The sequence below is a fragment of the Oncorhynchus masou genome, chromosome 27, assembly GCF_036934945.1.
Source record: "Oncorhynchus masou masou isolate Uvic2021 chromosome 27, UVic_Omas_1.1, whole genome shotgun sequence".
NCBI lineage: Eukaryota > Metazoa > Chordata > Actinopteri > Salmoniformes > Salmonidae > Oncorhynchus > Oncorhynchus masou.
In genome coordinates this window covers 5,329,861-5,353,067 of record NC_088238.1, presented here as the reverse complement: position 1 = coordinate 5,353,067, position 23,207 = coordinate 5,329,861, and the positions used below count along the sequence as shown (strand labels likewise).

The 23,207-nt window shown below is 49.7% G+C and overlaps 1 protein-coding gene across 1 annotated transcript in view; it reads right to left on the bottom strand.

The window, feature by feature from the left end:
• Window positions 1-1,436: 1,436 nt before the first annotated feature.
• Window positions 1,437-23,207, bottom strand: part of LOC135515579 (mRNA-decapping enzyme 1B-like) — a 31,229-nt gene continuing 9,458 nt past the window's right edge. The window contains exons 4-10 of the mRNA XM_064939202.1: window positions 11,092-11,158; window positions 10,751-10,907; window positions 7,883-8,014; window positions 6,877-7,638; window positions 6,498-6,830; window positions 5,544-5,771; window positions 1,437-2,366 (exon numbers count right to left, since the gene is read on the bottom strand). Coding sequence (XP_064795274.1) covers window positions 2,286-2,366; window positions 5,544-5,771; window positions 6,498-6,830; window positions 6,877-7,638; window positions 7,883-8,014; window positions 10,751-10,907; window positions 11,092-11,158 — 1,760 coding nt within the window. The 3' untranslated portion in view covers window positions 1,437-2,285. The remainder of the gene's footprint in view (window positions 2,367-5,543; window positions 5,772-6,497; window positions 6,831-6,876; window positions 7,639-7,882; window positions 8,015-10,750; window positions 10,908-11,091; window positions 11,159-23,207) is intronic.

The following is a 23,207-nucleotide window of genomic DNA, read 5'->3' as shown; positions in this document are numbered from 1 at the left end:
ATGTTTCTATTGGGTGCCTCATTCAACAGGACCCTGAAACATGTTTCTATTGGGTGCCTCATTCAACAGGACCCTGAAACATGTTTCTATTGGGTGCCTCATTCAACAGAACCCTGAAACATGTTTCTATTGGGTGCCTCATTCAACAGGACCCTGAAACATGTTTCTATTGGGTGCCTCATTCAACAGGACCCTGAAACATGTTTCTATTGGGTGCCTCATTCAACAGGACCCTGAAACATGTTTCTATTGGGTGCCTCATTCAACAGGACCCTGAAACATGTTTCTATTGGGTGCCTCATTCAACAGGACCCTGGAAACATGTTTCTATTGGGTGCCTCATTCAACAGGACCCTGGAAACATGTTTCTATTGGGTGGCTCATTCAACAGGACCCTGGAAACATGTTTCTATTGGGTGCCTCATTCAACAGAACCCTGAAACATGTTTCTATTGGGTGCCTCATTCAACAGAACCCTGAAACATGTTTCTATTGGGTGCCTCATTCAACAGGACCCTGAAACATGTTTCTATTGGGTGCCTCATTCAACAGGACCCTGAAACATGTTTCTATTGGGTGCCTCATTCAACAGAACCCTGAAACATGTTTCTACTGGGTGCCTCATTCAACAGGTCCCTGAAACATGTTTCTATTGGGTGCCTCATTCAACAGAACCCTGAAACATGTTTCTATTGGGTGCCTCATTCAACAGGACCCTGAAACATGTTTCTATTGGGTGCCTCATTCAACAGGACCCTGGAAACATGTTTCTATTGGGTGCCTCATTCAACAGGACCCTGAAACATGTTTCTATTGGGTGCCTCATTCAACAGAACCCTGAAACATGTTTCTATTGGGTGCCTCATTCAACAGAACCCTGAAACATGTTTCTATTGGGTGCCTCATTCAACAGGACCCTGAAACATGTTTCTATTGGGTGCCTCATTCAACAGGACCCTGAAACATGTTTCTATTGGGTGCCTCATTCAACAGGACCCTGAAACATGTTTCTATTGGGTGCCTCATTCAACAGGACCCTGAAACATGTTTCTATTGGGTGCCTCATTCAACAGGACCCTGAAACATGTTTCTATTGGGTGCCTCATTCAACAGGACCCTGAAACATGTTTCTATTAATGGCCTCATTCAACAGGACCCTGAAACATGTTTCTATTGGGTGCCTCATTCAACAGGACCCTGAAACATGTTTCTATTGGGTGCCTCATTCAACAGGACCCTGAAACATGTTTCTATTGGGTGCCTCATTCAACAGGACCCTGAAACATGTTTCTATTGGGTGCCTCATTCAACAGGACCCTGAAACATGTTTCTATTGGGTGCCTCATTCAACAGGACCCTGAAACATGTTTCTATTGGGTGCCTCATTCAACAGGACCCTGAAACATGTTTCTATTGGGTGCCTCATTCAACAGAACCCTGAAACATGTTTCTATTGGGTGCCTCATTCAACAGAACCCTGAAACATGTTTCTATTGGGTGCCTCATTCAACAGGACCCTGAAACATGTTTCTATTGGGTGCCTCATTCAACAGGACCCTGAAACATGTTTCTATTGGGTGCCTCATTCAACAGAACCCTGAAACATGTTTCTACTGGGTGCCTCATTCAACAGGTCCCTGAAACATGTTTCTATTGGGTGCCTCATTCAACAGAACCCTGAAACATGTTTCTATTGGGTGCCTCATTCAACAGGACCCTGAAACATGTTTCTATTGGGTGCCTCATTCAACAGGACCCTGGAAACATGTTTCTATTGGGTGCCTCATTCAACAGGACCCTGAAACATGTTTCTATTGGGTGCCTCATTCAACAGAACCCTGAAACATGTTTCTATTAATGGCCTCATTCAACAGGACCCTGAAACATGTTTCTATTGGGTGCCTCATTCAACAGAACCCTGAAACATGTTTCTATTGGGTGCCTCATTCAACAGAACCCTGAAACATGTTTCTATTGGGTGCCTCATTCAACAGGACCCTGAAACATGTTTCTATTGGGTGCCTCATTCAACAGAACCCTGAAACATGTTTCTATTGGGTGCCTCATTCAACAGGACCCTGGAAACATGTTTCTATTGGGTGCCTCATTCAACAGAACCCTGAAACATGTTTCTATTGGGTGCCTCATTCAACAGAACCCTGAAACATGTTTCTATTGGGTGCCTCATTCAACAGGACCCTGAAACATGTTTCTATTGGGTGCCTCATTCAACAGGACCCTGAAACATGTTTCTATTGGGTGCCTCATTCAACAGGACCCTGGCCTCAGAACTTGTTGGCGGTGGTTTCCGTGGAGAAGCCGTGAGCGTAGGACTCATAGATGGTATCCAGGAAGGAACTGTCGTTCTGAAAGAGAGAGAAGAGCCAATTAGAGAGAAAGAGAGAGAAGAGCCAATTAGAGAGAAAGAGAGAGAAGAGCCAATTAGAGAGAAAGAAGAGAGAAGAGAGTTCGAGAGTTAGAGACGGAGAGAGACCTAGAGAGAGGAAGGGAGAGAAGTAGAGAGGAGAGAGAGATAAGCGAGAGAGAGTACTCTGATCAGGAGTGTGGAATACAAACATAACAGTATTTGGACAGGTTGAGTATGTGTCTGTCTGCGCTGGTCTGGAACAGCTCTCTTTAGCAGGACAGTGTCTGTCTGTCTGTCTGTGCTGGTCTCAAACAGCTCTCTTTAGCAGGACAGTGTCTGTCTGTCTGCACTCTGCGCTGGTCTCAAACAGCTGTCTTTAGCAGGACAGTGTCTGTTTGTCTGCACTCTGCACTGGTCTCAAACAGCTGTCTTTAGCAGGACAGTGTCTGTTTGTCTGCACTCTGCACTGGTCTCAAACAGCTCTCTTTAGCAGGACAGTGTCTGTCTGTCTGCACTCTGCGCTGGTCTGAAACAGACTTTCTTTAGCAGGACAGTGTCTGTCTGTCTGTCTGCGCTGGTCTGAAACAGCTGTCTTTAGCAGGACAGTGTCTGTCTGTCTGCACTCTGCGCTGGTCTGAAACAGACTTTCTTTAGCAGGACAGTGTCTGTCTGTCTGTCTGCGCTGGTCTGAAACAGCTGTCTTTAGCAGGACAGTGTCTGTCTGCACTCTGCGCTGGTCTCAAACAGCTGTCTTTAGCAGGACAGTGTCTGTTTGTCTGCACTCTGCACTGGTCTCAAACAGCTCTCTTTAGCAGGACAGTGTCTGTCTGTCTGTACTCTGCGCTGGTCTGGAACAGCTGTCTTTAGCAGGACAGTGTCGGTCTGTCTGTCTGTGCTGGTCTGGAACAGCTGTCTTTAGCAGGACAGTGTCTGTGTCTACACTCTGCGCTGGTCTCAAACAGCTCTCTTTAGCAGGACAGTGTCTGTCTGTGCTGGTCTGGAACAGCTGTCTTTAGCAGGACAGTGTCTGTCTGTCTGCACTCTGCGCTGGTCTCAAACAGCTCTCTTTAGCAGGACAGTGTCTGTCTGCACTCTGCGCTGGTCTCAAACAGCTCTCTTTAGCAGGACAGTGTCTGTCTGTCTGTCTGTGCTGGTCTGGAACAGCTCTCTTTAGCAGGACAGTGTCTGTCTGTCTGTCTGTGCTGGTCTGGAACAGCTGTCTTTAGCAGGACAGTGTCTGTCTGTCTGCACTCTGCGCTGGTCTCAAACAGCTCTCTTTAGCAGGACAGTGTCTGTGTCTACACTCTGCGCTGGTCTCAAACAGCTCTCTTTAGCAGGACAGTGTCTGTCTGCACTCTGCACTGGTCTCAAACAGCTCTCTTTAGCAGGACAGTGTCTGTCTGCACTCTGCGCTGGTCTGGAACAGCTCTCTTTAGCAGGACAGTGTCTGTCTGCACTCTGCGCTGGTCTGGAACAGCTCTCTTTAGCAGGACAGTGTCTGTCTGCACTCTGTGCTGGTCTGGAACAGCTCTCTTTAGCAGGACAGTGTCTGTCTGCACTCTGTGCTGGTCTGGAACAGCTCTCTTTAGCAGGACAGTGTCTGTCTGTCTGCGCTGGCCTGAAACAGCTCTCTTTAGCAGGACAGTGTCTGTCTGTCTGCGCTGGCCTGAAACAGCTGTCTTTAGCAGGACAGTGTCTGTCTGTCTGCACTTCGATGAATAACCTCAAGGTCCTTTGGCAAGACTATCTGGCTGTACAAAGACTGAACATAAACGTTGTGTCTCTGACGGTGTCCTGAGCAGAAAGACAGTGAATATAAACATAAAGGCAGGAACCAGGACAAACCATTTGGCTGTGTGAGACCAGCTGCTTCTTCAAGGAGGGGAGAGTTTGACGCCTGCAGAATTGCTAGTCTTGTTATGTAAATACATTGAAGAGAAATAGAAACGCAACATGTAAAGTCTTGGTCCCATGTTTCATGAGCTGAAATAAAAGATCCCAGAAATGTTCCAAACGGAACAAAAAGCTTATATCTAAAAAAGTGCGCCCACCGCCGACAGGGCTTCTGAATCAAGTGCACCCACCGCCGACAGGGCTTCTGAATCAAGTGCACCCACCGCCGACAGGGCTTCTGAATCAAGTGCATCCACCGCCAACAGGGCTTCTGAATCAAGTGCACCCACCGCCGACAGGGCTTCTGAATCAAGTGCACCCACCGCCGACAGGGCTTCTGAATCAAGTGCACCCACCGCCGACAGGGCTTCTGAATCAAGTGCACCCACCGCCGACAGGGCTTCTGAATCAAGTGCATCCACCGCCAACAGGGCTTCTGAATCAAGTGCACCCACCGCCGACAGGGCTTCTGAATCAAGTGCACCCACCGCCGACAGGGCTTCTGAATCAAGTGCACCCACCGCCAACAGGGCTTCTGAATCAAGTGCACCCACCGCCGACAGGGCTTCTGAATCAAGTGCACCCACAGCCAACAGGGCTTCTGAATCAAGTGCACCCACCGCCAACAGGGCTTCTGAATCAAGTGCACCCACCGTCAACAGGGCTTCTGAATCAAGTGCACCCACCGCCGACAGGGCTTCTGAATCAAGTGCACCCACCGCCAACAGGGCTTCTGAATCAAGTGCACCCACCGCCAACAGGGCTTCTGAATCAAGTGCACCCACCGCCGACAGGGCTTCTGAATCAAGTGCACCCACCGCCAACAGGGCTTCTGAATCAAGTGCACCCACCGCCGACAGGGCTTCTGAATCAAGTGCACCCACCGCCAACAGGGCTTCTGAATCAAGTGCACCCACCGCCAACAGGGCTTCTGAATCAAGTGCACCCACCGCCAACAGGGCTTCTGAATCAAGTGCACCCACCGCCAACAGGGCTTCTGAATCAAGTGCACCCACCGCCGACAGGGCTTCTGAATCAAGTGCACCCACAAAAATAAAAAATACAAGAAGCGCAAAACTTCATCGTTGTCTTTTCTCCAGAAAGGTCAGGAATGACTCGACTAGTAATGCCTTGAAAACCAACCAGTTGATCTGGATCGACCGCTTGGTGACCACTGCCTTATATGAACTGTGAACACGTACAAGCATTGAAATTGTTGCGTGATGCTGTTGTTCCGTGTAACTTTGTTTCTGTAAAAACAGCCTGGCTCCTCCTCTCCTACCTGTATGAGGTGCAGCAGGGTGGCCTGGAGCTGGCTCTTAGAGAGGCCCCTGGGTTGGGGGTCGTCAGGGGCCTGTGGGGCCAGGAGGGCTGAGGGAGGATTAGGGCCAGGGGGGCAGTGGGTGTCCCCAGAGGCTTTGGCCTGGGGGCGCTTGGCCTGGGAGAAGACACTGGGGGACAGGAGCAGGGTAGTTGCCACCGTGGCTGGGATACGCTGGGGGGAGATCACCTGGAGACAGAGAGGAGATGGTTAGAGACAGAGACCTTACTTCCACAAACACAGATCCCTCCCTGTGCAAAACCACTCCAGCACTTTGTTACAGTCCTTTGAGTCAGATAGGATATATATATATATATATTTAGTATGTTACAGTCCTTTGAGTCAGATAGGATATATATATTTAGTATGTTACAGTCCTTTGAGTCAGATAGGATATATATATATATTTAGTATGTTACAGTCCTTTGAGTCAGATATATATATATATATATTTAGTATGTTACAGTCCTTTGAGTCAGATAGGATATATATATTTAGTATTTTACAGTCCGTTGAGTCAGATAGGATATATATATTTAGTATGTTACAGTCCTTTGAGTCAGATAGGATATATATATATATTTAGTATGTTACAGTCCTTTGAGTCAGATAGGATATATATATATATTTAGTATGTTACAGTCCTTTGAGTCAGATACTAAATATATATATATATTTAGCATGTTACAGTCCGTTGAGTCAGATAGGATATATATATTTAGTATGTTACAGTCCTTTGAGTCAGATAGGATATATATATATATTTAGTATGTTACAGTCCTTTGAGTCAGATACTAAATATATATATATATTTAGCATGTTACAGTCCGTTGAGTCAGATAGGATATATATATTTAGTATGTTACAGTCCTTTGAGTCAGATAGGATATATATATATATATATATATTTTTTACCTGGAACTTCTGAGTAGCGGTGCCTGCAGAGTTCTTGTCAGCCAAACTGTCCAGAGACCTGGCTGTAGAATGAGCCGGCTGCTGGCCGTGCTGCCCCATGGCTGGGGGGGCTGAGGGGGCTAGAGGGGCTGGCTCGTGGAAGCGAGGAGCCAGGTTAGAGGAAGGCCTAGTGGGCTCCGGGACCAGACTCTGCTCCTGTTGAACCAGCTGCAGCCTCTGGAGCAGCTCATGGGGGGAGACGACACCGGTTAGCTGCCCCGGCTGGGGGGGAGCTGGCAGGGGTTGGAGGTATAGGGGCTGGGGGTTCTGGAAGGGGTGGAAAGGGTGACAGGGCTGTGACTGAGGATGACCAGGCTGGGGTTGGTGGGGAGGTTGAGACTGGGAGGGGGTGTGAGGGCAACATGGGGACCAGCATCTGGGGGGGCTTGGAGGGGCTGAAGTACAACGACCGGGCCTGGTGAGGAGGGAGGTGATGGTGTTGAGAACCAGGGAAGCCCAAAGCATCCACCAGGACAGGCTGAGGATGGGCAGACTGGAGACCAGGGATGAGAGGAGGAGGACGAGGACAACAGGGAGCGGAGGTGGTCATTGAAGGGGTGGTGGAAGTGGGCTGGTTCTGGAACAGTCTCTGGATGGGGTCTTGTCTGGTCTGATGGTGGAGAACAGAGGGGGTTCCGTTCTCACGCAGTCTGTTCTCGGGTGACTCGGAGACGGGCTGGAGCTGCTCCATAGGACCTCCTCTCTGGAGCTGCTCCATAGGACCTCCTCTCTGGAGCTGCTCCATAGGACCTCCTCTCTGGAGCTGCTCCATAGGACCTCCTCTCTGGAGCTGCTCCATAGGACCTCCTCTCTGGAGCTGCTCCTGAGGCTGGGAGGAGGCGGCGGCATCCTTCATGAGCTTCTGGAAGGCAGGGCAGTGCTGCGGGGGGCTGCTACCTGAGATCAGACCCCCTTCCTGGGCCTGGACTGGGTCGTCGTAGGACAGGGAGCGGGCCACCGCCGGGCGGACACCTCCAGGCTTCCCCTGGGGCTGGGACACTGGACCTCCTGACCCAGCCATGGGAGAGACCAGCTCTGCTCTGGGCTGCTGTACACCAAACAGAGTGGCCAGAGAGAGAGGCCTGGGCTCTCCTCGACCATCCTAAGAGAGGAAAAGGGTGATGGAGAGAGAGAGAGAGAGGGGTAGAGATCGGTGGTGTGAAACAGAAAGGAGAGAACATAAGGAAAACAAACAGTAGAGCTGAACTGTGAAACCAGGTCAACACTGTGTTAGACATCAGCAATTTGACCATTAAAAAAACCCCAACTAATTCACAGGGTGGATAAACCACATTTAAAATCGACTTATTTCCATTGTGTTGAATAAGGTGAAAGGCTCTGTGTACCTGAACAGGCCTCTCCTGTAGCCCAGGCTGGGGATATCTCTCCATAGGTTTGACAGGGATAGGTTTGATCAGGCTGGGGTTGGCATTAAGGACACTACACCCTCCTATCTCTTTAGGCTCTGGCTGACCACCCTGAGAGGAGAGACAGAGAGAGACAATAACAGGACATTGATGTCCGTTCATTTAACCCATTTTCATACATGGCGCATACAGGAATACATTAGTATGCAAACATTATGATACAGCAGCAGACATCGTATTTCCTCAGAATAACATTAAATCACAAGGCTGCAGGCTTGTTATATGCTTTAGTGCCCCCTAGTGGTAGTGGTGTGTTAGTACCTTGTCATAGTGGTAGCATGTGGTGTAGAGCTTACTGTGAAATGCTAACTTTTGCAAGCCCTTCATTGTCTTAACTGCATTGTTGGTTAAGAAAATATTTACTAAATAAACTTAAGTAAAAAAACGTTTAAAAGTAACAAAATAACGAGGCTATATACAGGGGGTACCGGTACTGAGTCAGTGTGGAGGCTATATACAATGGGTACCGGTACTGAGTCAGTGTGGAGGCTATATACAATGGGTACCGGTACTGAGTCAGTGTGGAGGCTATATACAATGGGTACCGGTACTGAGTCAGTGTGGAGGCTATATACAGGGGGTACCGGTACTGAGTCAGTGTGGAGGCTATATACAGGGGGTACCGGTACTGAGTCAGTGTGGAGGCTATATACAGGGGGTACCGGTACTGAGTCAGTGTGGAGGCTATATACAGGGGGTACCGGTACTGAGTCAGTGTGGAGGCTATATACAGGGGTACCGGTACTGAGTCAGTGTGGAGGCTATATACAATGGGTACCGGTACTGAGTCAGTGTGGAGGCTATATACAGGGGGTACCGGTACTGAGTCAGTGTAGAGGCTATATACAGGGGGTACCGGTACTGAGTCAGTGTGGAGGCTATATACAGGGGGTACCGGTACTGAGTCAGTGTGGAGGCTATATACAGGGGGTACCGGTACTGAGTCAGTGTGGAGGCTATATACAATGGGTACCGGTACTGAGTCAGTGTGGAGGCTATATACAGGGGGTACCGGTACTGAGTCAGTGTAGAGGCTATATACAGGGGGTACCGGTACTGAGTCAGTGTGGAGGCTATATACAGGGGGTACCGGTACTGAGTCAGTGTGGAGGCTATATACAGGGGGTACCGGTACTGAGTCAGTGTGGAGGCTATATACAGGGGGTACCGGTACTGAGTCAGTGTGGAGGCTATATACAGGGGGTACTGGTAAAGGGGGAGACCTAGTCAGTTGTACAACTGAATGCATTCAACTGAAATGAGTCTTCCTCATTTAACCCCACCCCTCTGAATCAGAGAGGTGCTGGGGGGGCTGCCTTAATGGACGCCAGGGAACACTGGGTTCACTGCCTTGTTCAGGGGCAGAACGACAGATATTTACCTTGTCGGCTCGGTACAGAGTAAAATGTGCGGTGGTAGAGGTTAGTCGGTAATCTGCACATGTAGGTAGGAGTAAAGTGACTAGACCATAAACAGCGAATAGCAGCAGTGTAAAAACAAAAAGGGGGGGGGTGAATCAAATAGTCCAGATGGCCATTTTATCAATAGTTCAGCAGTCTTATGGCTTGGGGGGAAAGCTGTTAAGGAACCAAGGGACGTGAAACTCAACCCGCTCAACTACAGACCAGGCAATGTGAATGGGGTCCGGCCCTCCTTTTCCTGTCGTCCACAATCATCTCCTTAGTCTTGCTCACATTGAGGGAGAGGTTGTTGTCGTGGCACCACACTACCAGGTCTCTGACCTCCTCCCTATAGGCTGTCTCATCGTTGTCGGTGATCAGGCCTACCACCGTTGGGTCGTCAGCAAACTTGATGGTGTTGGAGTCGTGCCTGGCCACGCAGTTGTAGGTGAACAGGGAGTACAGGAGGGGACTGAGCACGCTCCTCTGAGGGGCCCAGTGTTGAGGATCAGCATGGCAGATGTGTTGTTGCCTACCCTCACCACCTGGGGGAGGTCCGTCAGGAAGTCCAGGATCCAGTTGCAGAGGGAGGTGTTTAGTCCCAGGGTCCTTAGCTTAGTGATGAGCTTTGAGGGGACTATGGTGTTGAACGCTGAGCTGTAATCAATGAACAACATTCTCACATAGGGGTTCCTTTTGTCCAGGTGGGAAAGAACAGTGTGGAGTGGGTCTAGGGTTTCTGGGATGATGGTGTTGATGTGAGCCATGACCAGCCTTTCAAAGCATTTCATGGCTACGGGGCGGTAATCATTTAGGCAGGTTACCTTCGCTTCCTAGGGCACAGGGACGATGGTGGTCTGTTTGAAACATGTTGGTATTACAGACTCAGTCAGGGAGAAGTTGAAAATGTCAGTGAAGACACTTGCCAGTTGGTCCACGCATGCGCAGAGTCCACGTCCTGGTAACCCGTCTGGCCCCGCGGCCTGTTTAAAGGTCATGCTCACATCGGCTACGGAGTGCGGTCTTAGCACCAGCAGCGGTTTGTAGATGGCGATGAGAACGCTCTTGGTAGACAGTGTGGTCTACAGCTTATCATGAGGTACTCTACCTCAGGCGAGCAATACCTCGAGACTACTTTAATATTAGGCTTACAGTGGGTACCTACCTTGTCATAGTGGTAAACACATACAGTGGGGACCTACCCTGTCATAGTGGTAAACACATACAGTGGGGACCTACCCTGTCATAGTGGTAAACACATACAGTGGGGACCTACCCTGTCATAGTGGTAAACACATACAGTGGGGACCTACCCTGTCATAGTGGTAAACACATACAGTGGGGACCTACCCTGTCATAGTGGTAAACACATACAGTGGGGACCTACCTTGTCATACTCATTGCGTGCTTTGGTCAGCATCTGCAGGATGTCCACTCCTTGTCCCTTCCCAGGGTCCCCTGCTGCCTCCAGGGCTCGAGGAGACACCAAGCCCCCCTGACCCTGTTGACCCCGCTGGGCTAGGGCCTGTTCCTGTTTCGTCAGACTGAGAGAGGAGAGGTTAGAGGTGAGTGTCGTTTGGTATGTGTGTGTGTGTCGGTCAGTGCTGTGCTGTTGTGAACTGGCAATGGTAGTGCACACACACACACACACACACACACACACTGTGTTTTAGTGCAGGGACAGTGTCATGGGGACACAGAGAGAGAGGGTGGGAGTGTGTTACTCACTACTTCATAAGCTCTGCGATGCGCTGGCAGTCCGCCTTATCATAGAACCAGATGCCATAGATAGCTACTAGAGAGAGAGAGAGAGACAGAGAGAGAGAGAGAGACAGAGAGAGAGACAGGTCACAGGTCAGTCAATGGCCATAACGGAGGCTCCAATCTAAATCCAGATAAAACAGTGCAGCAGCGACGTCAACATCAGACCCCTCAGACACAGAGCCACGGCTAAATACACGAGCTGGAGCCACGGCTAAATACACGAGCTGGAGCCACGGCTAAATACACGAGCTGGAGCCACGGCTAAATACACGAGCTGGAGCCACGGCTAAATACACGAGCTGGAGCCACGGCTAAATACACGAGCTGGAGCCACGGGAGTCGCGCTGGAGCCACGGCTAAATACACGAGCTGGAACCACGGGAGTCGAGCTGGAGCCACGGGAGTCGAGCTGGAGCCATGGCTAAATACACGAGCTGGAACCACGGGAGTCGAGCTGGAGCCATGGCTAAATACACGAGCTGGAACCACGGGAGTCAAGCTGGAGCCACGGCTAAATACACGAGCTGGAGCCACGGCTAAATACACGAGCTGGAGCCACGGCTAAATACACGAGCTGGAGCCACGGCTAAATACACGAGCTGGAGCCACGGGAGTCGCGCTGGAGCCACGGCTAAATACACGAGCTGGAACCACGGGAGTCGAGCTGGAGCCACGGGAGTCGAGCTGGAGCCATGGCTAAATACACGAGCTGGAACCACGGGAGTCGAGCTGGAGCCATGGCTAAATACACGAGCTGGAACCACGGGAGTCAAGCTGGAGCCACGGCTAAATACACGAGCTGAAGCCACGGCTAAATACACGAGCTGGAGCCACGGCTAAATACACGAGCTGGAGCCACGGCTAAATACACGAGCTGGAGCCACGGCTAAATACACGAGCTGGAGCCACGGGAGTCGAGCTGGAGCCACGGCTAAATACACGAGCTGGGGCCACGGCTAAATACACGAGCTGGAGCCACGGCTAAATACACGAGCTGGAGCCACGGCTAAATACACGAGCTGGAACCACGTGAGTCGAGCTGGAGCCACGGGAATCATTACACAGACATCACAAAACACTGGGAGAAAGGAACCAAAGTTAGTGCACGTGTTTATGTGATCCAAAGTCTAAAATAACCTGAACGATGAATGCCGGCGACTGCTGAGCTAGGTTCACTGCTGTGTGTGTGTGTGTGTGTTTTGGCAGGTTCTCTGATGTGTTCCTTCCTGGAAGGCAGGCAGAAGAGGAATAGAGGCTATGTCCCAATCATCTCTCTTTCCTCTCAAAGAGTGCACTTGTTCACTTCACTTAACTGATTTTAAAAATGAAATATGGTATAAGTACTGGTATAAGAAATATGGTGGAAACTCCCACTAGGCCAAGCCTCCAACCAATACAATGCTTTTAGATGTGGGAAGCAGTGAACGAGTGAACACTTGAGGGGAATTGTGATATTATGGGACACCCCCCCGACCGTGGAGAAGGTGCTACATATAAACCCCCCACAGTGGAGAAGATGCTACTTATAAACCCCCCCCCACAGTGGAGAAGGTGCTACATATAAACCCCCCACAGTGGAGAAGGTGCTACATATAAACCTCCCACAGTGGAGAAGGTGCTACATATAAACCCCCAACAGTGGAGAAGGTGCTACATATTAACCCCCCACAGTGGAGAAGGTGCCACATATTAACCCCCCACAGTGGAGGTGCCACATATAAACCCCCCACAGTGGAGAAGGTGCTACATATAACCCCCCCCCCCACAGTGGAGAAGGTGCTACATATAAACCCCCCACGGTGGAGAAGGTGCTACATATACCCCCCCACAGTGGAGAAGGTGCTACGTATAAACCCCCCACAGTGGAGAAGGTGAGACATATTAACCCCCCACAGTGGATAAGGTGAGACATATTAACCCCCCACAGTGGAGAAGGTGAGACATATTAACCCCCGACAGTGGAGAAGGTGAGACATATTAACCCCCCACAGTGGAGAAGGTGAGACATATTAACCCCCCACGGTGGAGAAGGTGCTACATATACCCCCCTACAGTGGAGAAGGTGCTACGTATAAACCCCCACAGTGGAGAAGGTGAGACATATTAACCCCCACAGTGGAGAAGGTGAGACATATTAACCCCCCCACAGTGGAGAAGGTGAGACATATTAACCCCCCACAGTGGAGAAGGTGAGACATATTAACCCCCACGGTGGAGAAGGTGCTACATATACCCCCCCACAGTGGAGAAGGTGCTACGTATAACCCCCCCACAGTGGAGAAGGTGCCACGTATAAACCCCCCACAGTGGAGAAGGTGCTACGTATAAACCCCCCACAGTGGAGAAGGTGAGACATATTAACCCCCCACGGTGGAGAAGGTGCTACGTATAAACCCCCACAGTGGAGAAGGTGAGACATATTATCCCCCCACAGTGGAGAAGTTGCTACATATAACCCCCCCACAGTGGAGAAGGTGAGACATATTATCCCCCCACAGTGGAGAAGTTGCTACATATAAGTGGCTGTTCCACTGGATGTCAGAAGGTGAATTCACCAATTTGTAAGTCGCTCTGGATAAGAGCGTCTGCTAAATGACTTAAATGTAAATGTAATATAACCCCCCCACAGTGGAGAAGGTGCCACATATACCCCACCCACAGTGGAGAAGGTGCCACATATTAACCCCCCACAGTGGAGGTGCCACATATAAACCCCCCACAGTGGAGGTGCCACATATAAACCCCCCACAGTGGAGAAGGTGCTACGTATAAACCCCCCCACAGTGGAGAAGGTGCTACATATAACCCCCCCACAGTGGAGAAGGTGCTACATATAACCCCCCCACAGTGGAGAAGGTGCTACATATAACCCCCCCCCACAGTGGAGAAGGTGCTAAATATAAAGCCCCCCACAGTGGAGAAGGTGCTAAATATAACCCCCCCCCCCACCGTGGAGAAGGTGAGACATATTAACCCCCCCCCCCCCAGTGGAGAAGGTGAGACATATTAACCCCCCAGTGGAGAAGGTGAGACATATTAACCCCCCCAGTGGAGAAGGTGAGACATATTAACCCCCACAGTGGAGAAGGTGAGACATATTAACCCCCCACAGTGGAGAAGGTGAGACATATTAACCCCCCCCAGTGGAGAAGGTGAGACATATTAACCCCCCCAGTGGAGAAGGTGAGACATATTAACCCCCCCAGTGGAGAAGGTGAGACATATTAACCCCCCAGTGGAGAAGGTGAGACATATTAACCCCCCCCCCCAGTGGAGAAGGTGAGACATATTAACCCCCCAGTGGAGAAGGTGAGACATATTAACCCCCCCAGTGGAGAAGGTGAGACATATTAACCCCCCCCAGTGGAGAAGGTGAGACATATTAACCCCCCAGTGGAGAAGGTGAGACATATTAACCCCCCAGTGGAGAAGGTGCTACATATTAACCCCCCCAGTGGAGAAGGTGAGACATATTAACCCCCCAGTGGAGAAGGTGAGACATATTAACCCCCACCGTGGAGAAGGTGAGACATATTATCCCCCCCCCAGTGAAGAAGGTGAGACATATTAACCCCCCAGTGGAGAAGGTGAGACATATTATCCCCCCACAGTGGAGAAGTTGCTACATATAAACCCCCCCCCCCCACAGTGGAGAAGGTGCCACATATTAACCCCCACAGTGGAGGTGCCACATATAAACACCCCACAGTGGAGGTGCCACATATAAACCCCCCACAGTGGAGAAGGTGCTACGTATAAACCCCCACAGTGGAGAAGGTGCTACATATAACCCCCCCACAGTGGAGGTGCCACATATACCCCCCACAGTGGAGGTGCCACATATACCCCCACAGTGGAGAAGGTGCTACATATAACCCCCCCCCCCACAGTGGAGAAGGTGCCACATATTAACCCCCCACAGTGGAGGTGCCACATATAAACCCCCCACAGTGGAGAAGGTGCTACGTATAAACCCCCCCACAGTGGAGAAGGTGCTACATATAACCCCCCCACAGTGGAGAAGGTGCTACATATAAACCCCCTTAGTGGAGAAGGTGCTACGTATTAAACCCCCCACAGTGGAGAAGGTGCTACATATAAACCCCCCCACAGTGGAGAAGGTGCTACATATATCCCCCCCCCACACTGGAGAAGGTGCTAAATATAAAGCCCCCAGTGGAGAAGGTGCTAAATATAACCCCCCCCACCGTGGAGAAGGTGAGACATATTAACCCCCCCCCAGTGGAGAAGGTGAGGCATATTAACCCCCCAGTGGAGAAGGTGAGACATATTAATCCCCCCCCCCAGTGGAGAAGGTGAGACATATTAACCCCCCCAGTGGAGAAGGTGAGACATATTAACCCCCCACAGTGGAGAAGGTGAGACATATTAACCCCCCCAGTGGAGAAGGTGAGACATATTAACCCCCCACAGTGGAGAAGGTGAGACATATTAACCCCCCCAGTGGAGAAGGTGAGACATATTAACCCCCACAGTGGAGAAGGTGAGACATATTAACCCCCCACAGTGGAGAAGGTGAGACATATTAACCCCCAGTGGAGAAGGTGAGACATATTAACCCCCCAGTGGAGAAGGTGAGACATTAACCCCCCCCAGTGGAGAAGGTGAGACATATTAACCCCCACAGTGGAGAAGGTGAGACATATTAACCCCCACAGTGGAGAAGGTGAGACATATTAACCCCCCAGTGGAGAAGGTGAGACATATTAACCCCCCCACAGTGGAGAAGGTGAGACATATTAACCCCCCCCCCCACAGTGGAGAAGGTGAGACATATTAACCCTTTCTCCTACTGGGACAGCGCTCATCCAGGATGATTCCTCACATCCTCGGGAACAGAAGACATACCGCTAGATTCCAGGAAGAGGTGGCTGGGCTGCGTTCAGCAGAGCACAACATATTCCACCATCGAGACACAGTGGGGTTTCCTACAGCCATTATATTAACATGCTCCCTCTTTATCTGTCATGACTCATGCCAGACCACGTTAACTTCTTGGAAACTGTGATGACTTTTACCGAGTGGAATCATCATGGACGAAATCAAAGATAAAATACATGAAGAAAAAAGTCCTGTGTTAAATCTCCTCGTGATGTTTAGTTCATGATTCATGACATCGTTTATGGACGAAGTGGAGGTTCTGGGTTCTGTCACCATGACCGCATTACCTTCTTAGTCTAATAACTAGTCAGTGGAGCCAACGTCAATATTACAGACAGATACGTGCTATGAGAAAGCACAACATGTCTCTGTGGCAGTTACCCAGGGTGAGGGGCAGGCTGGAGCCCCATTCATTAGGAGGTGGGGTCGAGGGGTTATGGAGACTCTGCAGCAGTGGGAGTTGGAAGCCAGGCCCCTACTCTACTCAGCGTGACTGAGACAGGAGCCCCGTTGACAGGCAGACTAGGAACACTTCTCCTGTCACCATCACAGTGAGAACTCAGGCAGCCTCAAATAGGCCGCGTAGGAAGATAACGCTCAGGCACGGCGGTCGGCCAAAGAAAAGGAGGACAGGGGGTGAGATAAGAAAGGAGAGAGAAAGGAGGGAAGAGTGAGGTGGGGCGACAGGGCGGAGACTGAGGGACTGAAGGCCAGCCAGTAGACTAGAGCATGTTGACTCCTGACTGACAGAGAGACAGACGACAGTGAGAGAGTAACTGAGTCAGTGAGGACAGCGGGTCTGAGTAGCTGGATCTTAAGGTTGGAGCTGCTACTGTGTCCGTCTGCCTGCCTGCCTGCCCCCTGAGCTGTGTGCCCTGCACTGCCCTGCCTGCCTGGGGCTGTGGAGAGCCAAGCTAAAGGTCACTGCCTGGAAAAAGGACCAGACAGACACTCCAAGCCCTGGGAAATTTAAGAGCCAGCGAGGGCAGCGAGGAGAGAGATCTCTGGAGGAGCTGAGGAGAGACCACTTGGCTTAGTAGCTACAGGGGACTACTCTGGTTAGACTCATATACTACTCTCTCTGGGAAGGACTGAGACATTACCCAGCCTCACACCAGACAGTCTCTCTGAGAAGACAGTACAGAGGACAGACAGGAGACTGGTATCTCAGCAGTACCAGAGGACAGACAGACAGGAGACTGGTACCTCAGCAGTACCAGAGGACAGACAGACAGGAGACTAGTATCTCAGCAGTACCAGAGGACATACAGACAGGAGACTGGTATCTCAGCAGTACCAGAGGACAGACAGACAGGAGACTGGTACCTCAGCAGTACCAGAGGACAGACAGACAGACAGACAGACAGACAGGAGACTAGTATCTCAGCAGTACCAGAGGACAGACAGACAGGAGACTGGTACCTCAGCAGTACCAGAGGACAGACAGACAGACAGACAGGAGACTAGTATCTCAGCAGTACCAGAGGACAGACAGACAGGAGACTGGTATCTCAGCAGTACCAGAGGACAGACAGACAGACAGACAGGAGACTAGTATCTCAGCAGTACCAGAGGACAGACAGGAGACTAGTATCTCAGCAGTACCAGAGGACAGACAGGAGACTGGTACCTCAGCAGTACCAGAGGAAACGTGGTCTAAACGTTGTCCCCTAGTAGCAGCTCCACAACACCACTACCAGACTATCGTCTCAGAGGGACGATGTTGGGCAGGTTGTTCCAGTGTAAACCCAAACATGAGCGTCTTCAAGAGGAGCCGGAGGTTGGGCCAGCCAAGGGGACGCTCATCACAGAGACAGAGATGGAGTACACCTACGTACGACCAGGAGGTAAGGACAACCTCAAAGACTTGTCATATGTCTTTGTCCCAAATGGCACACTATTCCTTATAGAGTGGCCTGGTCCTGGTCACACGTAGTGCACTATAAAGGGAATAGGGTGCTATTTAGAATGCATAGGCTCTGGTCAAACGTAGTGCACTATAAAGGGAATATGGTGCTATTTAGAATGCATAGGCTCTGGTCAAACGTAGTGCACTATAAAGGGAATAGGGTGCTATTTAGAATGCATAGGCTCTGGTCAAACGTAGTGCACTATAATTGGAATAGGGTGCTATTTAGAATGCATCGGCTCTGGTCAAACGTAGTGCACTATAAAGGGAATCACTAGCCTACGTCAAACTACTATCCCCCATAGTAGAAAAGTTGACCTATTCTATTGTCAGCTCGTCGAGAAAGAAATATGGCCTATTCCAAACAGACTCTGGGACAGCTGTGGGACGATAGATCCCAGATTCATACCACCAGTAGGCCTCAGATACATTCGACCGGCTATTATCAACCATTATTTCTTCCCATTACCAGCGCAGCAACGTGCACAAGGCAGCAGGCTACACACGGATGTTCCTTCCATAATGCAAATAGCGGAGAAAACACTATTGTCAAAAGGGCAATGCACATGAGAGCGGCTCCATGTGACAGAGATGAAAATATGTGTTAGAACGAGGGGAGATCTAATATGCAACAACGAGCACGGGCTGCTAATATAACCAGGACTGTGCTTTTGGCTACTGGACAATGAAAGTTGATGTATAAGAATGGCCTCCACAGATGTTGACTAGGCTACTCTGAAGCAAGGTAAGACATGCCTCATAATGTGTTATCAAACACTCAGGTTTCAAAACAATGAAGTATATGTTAAGACAATGCTCTGTTTGAGATACTGTATATGTTAAGACAATGCATTCTGCGCTGAGGAAGACTTCTGTTGACTGTGCATTTTCTGTTTGAGATACTGAAGCAGCTCTTGCGATTTCTGACAGATTTCTATCTGTATGGTGTGATAAATAAGATAGATAATGAATACTGTACACACGCCCCAATTTAATTCCACAAAATTATGCAAATTAACCTATAGACTATTATTCACAACCAGTAAAATGTTTTTTTCTTATCAACGAATAGACTTAAAGTATTATTTTGCAATCGGATGTTTTCTTCTCCTCCCAGACAATTGGCCGGCACCAATTTAGTTTATTTAAATAAATAAATATATATAATATAATTATAATATATATAAATATATAATTATATATAAATATATAAAAATATATAATATAAATGATTTTTTTTTTCGTCCAAAAACCGGCTATGACCGGCTAACAGAAACCCTTGCTCTTAATGTCACAATGATGTCACAATGATGTCACAGTTGAGACAACATTCTAAATTGGCCTGGCTGGCTCCTCCACCAGCTAATGACCCCATAACCAAATACTTGTTTAGTGATAAGATTCTGTGACCTCTCGTGAAAGGTCATGTTGAGGGACGTGTGGTGTTCTAAACATCACATATAAATAACTCCGCTATATGTTCTTCACCCCCCGTATAGTTGTGTTTGTGTGTAAATGTCTAATAATTAGACCAAGGAGTCCAGCAATATCTTAAAACAAAGCATTCCACCTGCCTGTCACTGAGAATGGTGTGTGTGTGTGTGTGTGTGTGTGTGTGTGTGTGTGTGTGTGTGTGTGTGTGTGTGTGTGTGTGTAGTGTGTCCCACTTATAATGACAGATTGGTTTGTATCTAACGTAGTAGGCTGGTTGGCTGGCTATCTGCTGTTGGCAGGACACTGGCGGTAGAAAACCGGCACAGAGGCACTCAAACCCGGGACTACTGCCACAAAAATACCTCTGAACCATATATGGACCTGTGGGGCCACAGCCACTAGACTAGAGAGGCTCCAGGCTCCTCTCCTCAGGGTACGTGTGTCTGCTGCACTGAGTCTCTTTCTCAGCCTGCAACAGACCTGGGTTCTAATACTATTCGAAGTCATTTCAACCACTTTATCTGGGCTTCATTGAGCTTGTCTAGCTCAACAGATTGATTGAATAGTCCCCAAGCTATAAATCCCACCCATCAGGCACTCCTGCCAGGCTAGGGGATACACTATAAGTTTGTGTTGAAAGATTTCAAATAGTGCTTGAACCCAGGTATGATTGAACTCCCCAAATAGTTCTCATTTAGATGAAGTGCTCCATGATGGGCCAGGATTCCTGGACTAAACCACATGGTAGAAAGTTAGCTGCATCTTCAATCTGTTTAAACTATGCTGAACTCTCCAGTAGTATTGACCATGATTCACGTCCAATCTCTTTTTAGAAATGCAAGTTCTGGTCTCATCAAATGTAAATCTCCTGAGACGTGAAGCCCAGCAGGACTGAAATAAATATGTTCTGGAATGCAAACATCAACATCTACAGGCCTACACCTCAGACACATAGTTCCCATGGCGATGTAAACACACCTCCTCAGACACATAGTTCCCGTGGTGATGTAAACACACCTCCTCAGGCACATAGTTCCCGTGGTGATGTAAACACGCCTCCTCAGACACATAGTTCCCGTGGTGATGTAAACACACCTCCTCAGGCACATAGTTCCCGTGGTGATGTAAACACACCTCCTCAGACACATAGTTCCTGTGGTGATGTAAACACGCCTCCTCGGGCAACATAGTTCCCGTGGTGATGTAAACACACCTCCTCAGACACATAGTTCCCATGGTGATGTAAACACACCTCCTCAGACACATAGTTCCCATGGTGATGTAAACACACCTCCTCAGACACATAGTTCCTGTGGTGATGTAAACACGCCTCCTCGGGCAACATAGTTCCCGTGGTGATGTAAACACACCTCCTCAGACACATAGTTCCCGTGGCGATGTAAACACACCTCAGACACATAGTTCCCGTGGGGATGTAAACACACCTCCTCAGACACATAGTTCCCGTGGTGATGTAAACACACCTCCTCAGACACATAGTTCCCGTGGTGATGTAAACACGCCTCCTCAGGCACATAGTTCCCGTGGTGATGTAAACACACCTCAGACACATAGTTCCCGTGGTGATGTAAACACGCCTCCTCGGGCACATAGTTCCCGTGGGGATGTAAACACACCTCCTCAGACACATAGTTCCCGTGGTGATGTAAACACGCCTCCTCGGGCACATAGTTCCCGTGGTGATGTAAACACGCCTCCTCAGGCACATAGTTCCCGTGGTGATGTAAACACACCTCAGACACATAGTTCCCATGGTGATGTAAACACGCCTCCTCGGGCACATAGTTCCCGTGGTGATGTAAACACAACTCCTCAGACACATAGTTCCCGTGGGGATGTAAACACACCTCCTCAGACACATAGTTCCCGTGGTGATGTAAACACACCTCCTCAGACACATAGTTCCCGTGGGGATGTAAACACACCACCTCGGGCAACATAGTTCCCGTGGTGATGTAAACACACCACCTCGGGCACATAGTTCCCGTGGTGATGTAAACACACCACCTCGGGCACATAGTTCCCGTGGTGATGTAAACACACCTCCTCATGCACATAGTTCCCGTGGTGATGTAAACACGCCTCCTCAGGCACATAGTTCCCGTGGTGATGTAAACACACCTCCTCAGGCACATAGTTCCCGTGGTGATGTAAACACACCTCCTCAGACACATAGTTCCCGTGGTGATGTAAACACACCTCCTCAGGCACATAGTTCCCGTGGTGATGTAAACACACCTCCTCAGACACATAGTCCCCATGGCGATGTAAACACACCTCCTCAGACACATAGTTCCCGTGGTGATGTAAACACACCTCCTCGGGCAACATAGTTCCCGTGGTGATGTAAACACACCTCCTCGGGCAACATAGTTCCCGTGGTGATGTAAACACACCTCCTCCGGCAACATAGTTCCCGTGGTGATGTAAACACACCTCCTCCGGGAACATAGTTCAAGGAAGCAGTTCGCTGAAGCCTTCATATGTTTCACAAGTTATTGAAATGCCCAGTACTGGGTAGGTAGACTGAATAGTGCAGGGGACTTACAGAGAGGCCAGTACTGGGTAGGTAGACTGAGTAGTGCAGGGGACTTACAGAGAGGCCAGTACTGGGTAGGTAGACTGAATAGTGCAGGGGACTTACAGAGAGGCCAGTACTGGGTAGGTAGACTGAATAGTGCAGGGGACTTACAGCGAGGCCAGTACTGGGTAGGTAGACTGAATAGTGCAGGGGACTTACAGAGAGGCCAGTACTGGGTAGGTAGACTGAATAGTGCAGGGGACTTACAGAGAGGCCAGTACTGGGTAGGTAGACTGAATAGTGCAGGGGACTTACAGAGAGGCCAGTACTGGGTAGGTAGACTGAGTAGTGCAGGGGACTTACAGAGAGGCCAGTACTGGGTAGGTAGACTGAATAGTGCAGGGGACTTACAGAGAGGCCAGTACTGGGTAGGTAGACTGAATAGTGCAGGGGACTTACAGAGAGGCCAGTACTGGGTAGGTAGACTGAGTAGTGCAGGGGACTTACAGAGAGGCCAGTACTGGGTAGGTAGACTGAATAGTGCAGGGGACTTACAGAGAGGCCAGTACTGGGTAGGTAGACTGAATAGTGCAGGGGACTTACAGAGAGGCCAGTACTGGGTAGGTAGACTGAATAGTGCAGGGGACTTACAGAGAGGCCAGTACTGGGTAGGTAGACTGAATAGTGCAGGGGACTTACAGAGAGGCCAGTACTGGGTAGGGAGGCTGAATAGTGCAGGGGACTTACAGAGAGGCCAGTACTGGGTAGGTAGACTGAATAGTGCAGGGGACTTACAGAGAGGCCAGTACTGGGTAGGTAGACTGAATAGAGCAGGGGACTTACAGAGAGGCCAGTACTGGGTAGGTAGGCTGAATAGTGCAGGGGACTTACAGAGAGGCCAGTACTGGGTAGGTAGACTGAATAGTGCAGGGGACTTACAGAGAGGCCAGTACTGGGTATGTAGACTGAATAGTGCAGGGGACTTACAGAGAGGCCAGTACTGGGTAGGTAGACTGAATAGAGCAGGGGACTTACAGAGAGGCCAGTACTGGGTAGGTAGACTGAATAGTGCAGGGGACTTACAGAGAGGCCAGTACTGGGTAGGTAGACTGAATAGTGCAGGGGACTTACAGAGAGGCCAGTACTGGGTAGGTAGACTGAATAGAGCAGGGGACTTACAGAGAGGCCAGTACTGGGTAGGTAGACTGAATAGAGCAGGGGACTTACAGAGAGGCCAGTACTGGGTAGGTAGACTGAATAGTGCAGGGGACTTACAGAGAGGCCAGTACTGGG